This window comes from Carlito syrichta, unplaced genomic scaffold, assembly GCF_000164805.1.
Source record: "Carlito syrichta isolate Samal-C Ts95f unplaced genomic scaffold, Tarsius_syrichta-2.0.1 Scaffold309649, whole genome shotgun sequence".
Taxonomy (NCBI): Eukaryota; Metazoa; Chordata; class Mammalia; order Primates; family Tarsiidae; genus Carlito; species Carlito syrichta.
Window position 1 is genome coordinate 88,789 of NW_007253745.1, and position 5,687 is coordinate 94,475.

Here is a 5,687-nt window from a genome sequence, read left to right on the forward strand (position 1 = left end):
AAAAAAAAAAAAAAAAAAGAATTCATCTCTTCCATTATATCCACAGTGCTGCCATTTCAACATGTAATCACGTTTTCAAAAATTTGAGATGTTTTACGTTCTGTTTTTCATACTCAATCTTTGAAATCTCGTGCATATTTTATACTTCAAGCACCTCTCAATTCAACTTGTGGTTACCATGTTGGACAGTGCAGCCTTAGTTCGAGTGTCAGCCTAGGGGGCACGCTGGTGAGCTGAGCCGTGTCCACGGGGGCCATAGGTGAGCCTTAAGTATAATGATGAGGGTCAGGACCCCCAGCGAAGGCCCCAACGTTGCTGCCTCAGTTCCTTGCACACAATGAGCTTTGATACTTGCCTCTACTGTGCTCTGGTTCAGCCTCTGACAGCGTTGCTGTTTGGTTCATAGGGCTTCCCAAACTTGGAATTGGTTTGTGGGTCTGTTCCGGTGGGGGTGAGAGGCCAGGGCAGGTTCCAGCTGTGCCATGGCTCCTTGCTCCCCGCTTCTCCCTGTACCCCAGCCACGGCCCCATTGGGAAGACAAAGCATTGCAGACATATTTAAGAAATGCCATGTTGGAGCCTTGTTTGGTCTGCTTGGGTGCTCATGGCATCCCCTTGGGTAGGCTCTAGCTCCCATACTCTAGCCAGGGAGCCACATTAGGGAGAATAAACTATTTTCCCTCTGAACTCACAGAGACCTTCACATGTGTAGTTGAAGGTCTGTGCAGAGAACTTGCCTTTATTCCTGAGGCCCAAATGTGCCCTCAACTGGAATCCCCAAGCTAGTCTCGTGGGCTGCCTAAATCTGACCTTCTGACCCATCTAAGCCGCGGACACTGGAGGATAAGCCTTGGGGCCTGTGTCCCCCTCTGCAGGAAGAACCTCTCTATCCAGGGCCTACGCTGGTGGCTTCAGTGGCTGGGCATCAACTTCACTCTCTTCGTGGTGCTGTTTTTCCTGACCACACCTTCCATCATCCTGTCTACCATGGACAAGTTCAATGTCACCAAACCCATCCATGCACTGAATGTGAGTTGCAGTTCTGCAAGATCCATCCCTGGAGGGCTGGTGAGAAGAGGGCATGGCGGATGGGGAAAGAGAAGGGGCTGGGGTATATGTGGGGGGGCGGTAACTAAACCAGGAGGCCATGTTCCTCAGTTCACATTTAAGTCCTGAGCAGGCATGGCCCTGTTTATGACAATGCCTATATAGTAATATAAAGGACTTTTTTCATCCGGGGAAACAAAATGAGTCACTCGAGGCAAGATGCAGTGAATAGGGAGGGTAGGGCATGGAGGTCATGCTGGTTTTGGTCCTAAACTGCTGGACACTCATCATGAGGTGGGCAGGTGCGTTGTCACGGTGGAAGAACCAGTCACCTGTTTGCCACAACTCGTTATGTTTCTTCCACAAATCATGACACCCAACAACGCTAGCGGGTACACTGATGTCGATGGATTCCTAGAACACCTAGCGGGGGAAGCCTGTACTAAAAGAGGCTTGCCCTCCAAAAGATAATTCTGGTTTTTTGGGGTCCCCGTCATATATATATATATACTTTTATTATTTATTTTATTATACTTGTATATAATTATAATTGTATATTATTGTAGTATATATTATAATTTGTTTATATAATATATATTTTAGCCGGGCTCGGTGGCTCAGCCTGTTATCCCACGCCTTTGGGAGGCTGAGGTGAGTGGATTGCCTGAGCCCGCGGGTTCGAGACCCGCCTCGGCAGCGAGACCGCATCTCTACAATAAATCAAAAAATCAGCCGGGCGTGGTAGTGCGCGCCTGTAATTCCGGCTACTCGCAAGGCTGAGGAGCCCAGCAGGCGAGGCTGCAGTGGCCGGGAGCGGCCACTGCACTCCAGCCTGGGTGACAGAGGGAGACTCCAACTCAAAAAAAAAAAAAAAAAAAGAATATCAAGCATCCATTAAAACTGTGTAGACTTGATGGCAGACATGGGAGCTTATGATGGAAGCAGAACGCAGAATCGTCTCCAAGCAGTGGTTATAGGGATATACCAGTGATGTGTGTGTGGGTAGGCACTGCAGGGAAGGGACGGGAAGGAATGAAAAGAGCTTTGTTGACTGGGGTGGCAGGATGACAAATTATTTATTTTGTATTTTAGCTCCCAGTAATCTTGTTATAAAATCATCTATTCTATACAGGTAATGAATGGCTTCCAGAAATATTAGATGAATCCATGAGATAACAGTTACACACTCCCTCAATCGGCATCTACTTGAAAAGATATTGGTTACTCATAATTAGTTTTGCTGAAATATCTCCTGAAATCTTTTTTCTTTTTCAGTTCCACCTGGCATTTGGTTAATTTTCATTTGGAAAGCATGCTAGGCAGGAGGACCTCCTCATCTTCACTTTGCTGTGCCTAACGGATGAATTCTGAGCCTGTTTTTCATCCAAGAGCTGAAGTTAAAACACCTCCCCTATTGTACTCATGTGGTTGTTGTCATGATGAGCAAATGAGCTGATGTTTGGTGAGGTTTTTTTTTTTTTTTTTTTTTTTGAGTTGGAGTCTCACTCTGTCGCCCACACTGGAGTGCAGTGGCCGCTCCCGGCCACCGCAGCCTCGACCTGCTGGGCTCCGGCGATCCTTCCGCCTCAGCCTTCCGAGCAGCAGGAACTACAGGCGCGCACTACCACGCCCGGCTAATTTTTTGATTTATTGTAGAGATGAGGTCTCACCAAGTTGCCCAGGCGGGTCTCGAACCCGTGGGCTCAGGCAATCCACTCACCTCAGCCTCCCAAAGCACGGGATTACAGGCTGAGCCACCAAGCCCGGCTTGGTGTTGGTTTCTTTAAAGCAGGAATTTAAAGATGCTTGCAAAGTCATTCTGAATAAAGACTCTCCCTAGAATCGTATCCTTTGAGCTTTTGAAGTTAATTTACTCTCATCTCATTCAACAGCATTTTTTAGAAACGGGCCTTTATCAAGTCTTTCCAAAATATCTAGCTTAGTTTTCAAAGAAAATGTCTATTTTTAAGCTCACCAAATCAGTGAAAGTAATAAGTTCATCAAACCATGCAATTACAATAACAAGTACAATTGGTACCCAAAGGGTTGGGAACAAACACAAGGGAATCCTGGTGGGCTACAGCTGGGCCAGTGGGAGCTGAGTGGGCCGTCTGGAGAGGAGCCCAGGCCTTAAGTGTCTGGTCTCCCCTTGGTAGCAGTCGTTGTTGGTTTGCTTTTAGAGATAGAGTCTAGCTCTGTCACCCAGGCTATAGTGCAGTGGCACAATCATAATTCACTGTAGCCTGGAACTACTAGGTTCAAGCAATCCTCCCACTGCAGCCTCCCTGGTGCTGGGATTGCAGGCATGTGTCACCACGCCCAGCTAATTTTTTAAAATTTTTGGTAGTAGCCGGGCTCGGTGGCTCAGTCTGTAATCCCGCACCTTTGGGAAGCTGAGGTGAGTGGATTGCCTGAGCCCACGGGTTCGAGACCCGCCTGGGCAACTTGGTGAGACCTCATCTCCACAATAAATCAAAAATTAGCTGAATGTGGTAGTGGGCACCTGTAGTTCCAGCTACTTGGAAGGCTGAGGCAGAAGGATCACCAGAGCCCAGCAGGTCGAGGCTGCGGTGGCTGGGAGCGGCCACTGCACTCCAATCTGGGCGACAGAGTGAGACTCCAACTCAAAAAAAAAAAATTTTTTTTGTAGAGATGGGCTCTTGCTATGTTGCCCAGACTGATCTCTAACTTTTGGGCTCAAGTGATTCTCCCACTTTGGCCTCCCAAAGCGCTGGGATTACAGACATGAGCCACCATGCCTGGCCACTACTGGTTTTTTATAGGGAACAAAGAAGATTGTCTAATGTGTTCAGTCAGATAAGTGGGATTCAGTTGCATGTGAAACTGCTTTCTTTGCTGTAAAGAGCGATATGGACGGAAGGTGCTTTTGTTGATTCAACCAACATTCATGGATTGCCTGGCACAGTGTTGGTCCTGGGGGTCAAGGATTACCAAGTTCCTACCCCGGGAGTCCACTGAGCCACCATGCCAACAGATCATGGCCTCAGAGCCACATGGCCCATGACCTCTGACTCTGTGCTGTGCCTCTCTCCTAGGACCCAATTATCAGCCAGTTCTTCCCAACCCTCCTGCTCTGGTCCTTCTCAGCCCTGCTCCCATCCATTGTCTACTACTCTACGCTGCTGGAGTCTCACTGGACCAAGTGAGTGCCAGGGGCCCCGAGGCCCTTCCCCTGAGAAAGATGTCTCTGACCCCCTGCCCAGGGCTAAGGGCACATAGCGGGGACTCACTAGGGGCACCTGGAGCATTTGGGGGGCTGCAAGCACTCACCTCTGACTTCCTGCAGGTCAGGGGAAAACCGGATCATGATGACCAAGGTCTACATATTCTTGATCTTCATGGTGCTGATCCTGCCCTCTCTGGGCCTCACCAGGTACACACCACCACCTCCTGCTCTAAATCTGGAACCAGGCTCACCTCTGGAGAGCACTGTCCCCAGGAGAATGCAAAGGGTTTGGGAGCGGATGCCAATCTAATAATGTCGATGCCCGTTTGTCCCCACTTGGAGTGCAGTGGTGCTGGTTCAGTCATTCTTCTAGAAATATGATTGTTTTTCTTTGAAAAAGAAACATATTTGGGCTCTTCTACTTAGGGAAGGGCTCCTCATGGCTCTGTTTATCTCAAGGAAGGAAGTTTCTGTGAGAGCAGGCCCTGGTAAGTCATACTGCAGCTACTGGCATCGTGGAGAACAAATATAGATCTTGAGCCTCGGCTGTTTTTAGAGTAGAATAAAATGAAAACGTGTAGTGATGACATGGAGCGTTGGGAATAAACTCTATGCTTATTTCTTTTGTTTTTTTCAGTCTGGATTTCTTCTTCCGGTGGCTCTTTGACAAAACTTCCTCAGAAGGCCCCATCAGGTTGGAGTAAGTATCAGCCAGGTTGGTTCGGGAGCCTCTGCCCTGGGTGGAGGTCCCACAGGGACTAGGGCTGCCGTGGGAAGGACGAGGACGGGCGGGGGCAGTCTCTGTGCTTCAGAACAGAGCCCATGTTTTCCTCCCCAGGTAGCAGGGCCTGGGGCTTTACTCCTCCCAGGATCCTGGAGATACTGTGGGAGCTGACACCGTGGGAACTGACCCACTTTGCTACACTTGCAGAAATGTGCTTAATCTTTTAGGCCAAAACTCAATTAGCAGCAAGCTCATTTGTGCTTTGATACATACTGAACATGAAGCTGCTCAGGGAGAAGGAATTGCTGGGTCTCAGTGGTGCCAGGGAGTGAGGGAAGGACAGTAGTAATTAAACATGGCAACCAGAATGGCTGTCTGGTCAGGGATTATTTATGCCAGGAGAATAGAATTAAAGGTATTGCTGATGTGTCCTTATTAGTATATTAAGCTTGTTCTATACCCACTTAATAACAATAGCTATTATTTAAGATGGCACCATGCTAAATGCTTTATACATCTTTTTCTCATTTAACCCTTACAACAAGCTACGAGGTAGATACTATTCTTGTCTCCATTTTACAGATGAGGGGACTGAGGTTCAGAGATGTTGAATAACTTGCCCAAGGCCACCCAGCTAGTTAAGAAACAGAGCTGGAGCTGGGCTCGGTGGCTCAGCCTGTAATCCCACGCCTTTGGGAGGCTGAGGTGAGTGGATTGCCTGAGCCCGCGG

At 48.4% G+C, this 5,687-nt stretch overlaps 1 protein-coding gene across 1 annotated transcript in view; it reads left to right on the plus strand.

Moving 5' to 3' along the window:
* TMEM63A (transmembrane protein 63A) overlaps window positions 1-5,687 on the plus strand; it is a 36,781-nt gene that overhangs the window by 23,301 nt on the left and 7,793 nt on the right. Inside the window, exons 14-17 of the mRNA XM_008067505.1 lie at window positions 875-1,028; window positions 4,103-4,209; window positions 4,354-4,440; window positions 4,871-4,933. Of these exons, the coding sequence (XP_008065696.1) occupies window positions 875-1,028; window positions 4,103-4,209; window positions 4,354-4,440; window positions 4,871-4,933 (411 nt within the window). The remainder of the gene's footprint in view (window positions 1-874; window positions 1,029-4,102; window positions 4,210-4,353; window positions 4,441-4,870; window positions 4,934-5,687) is intronic.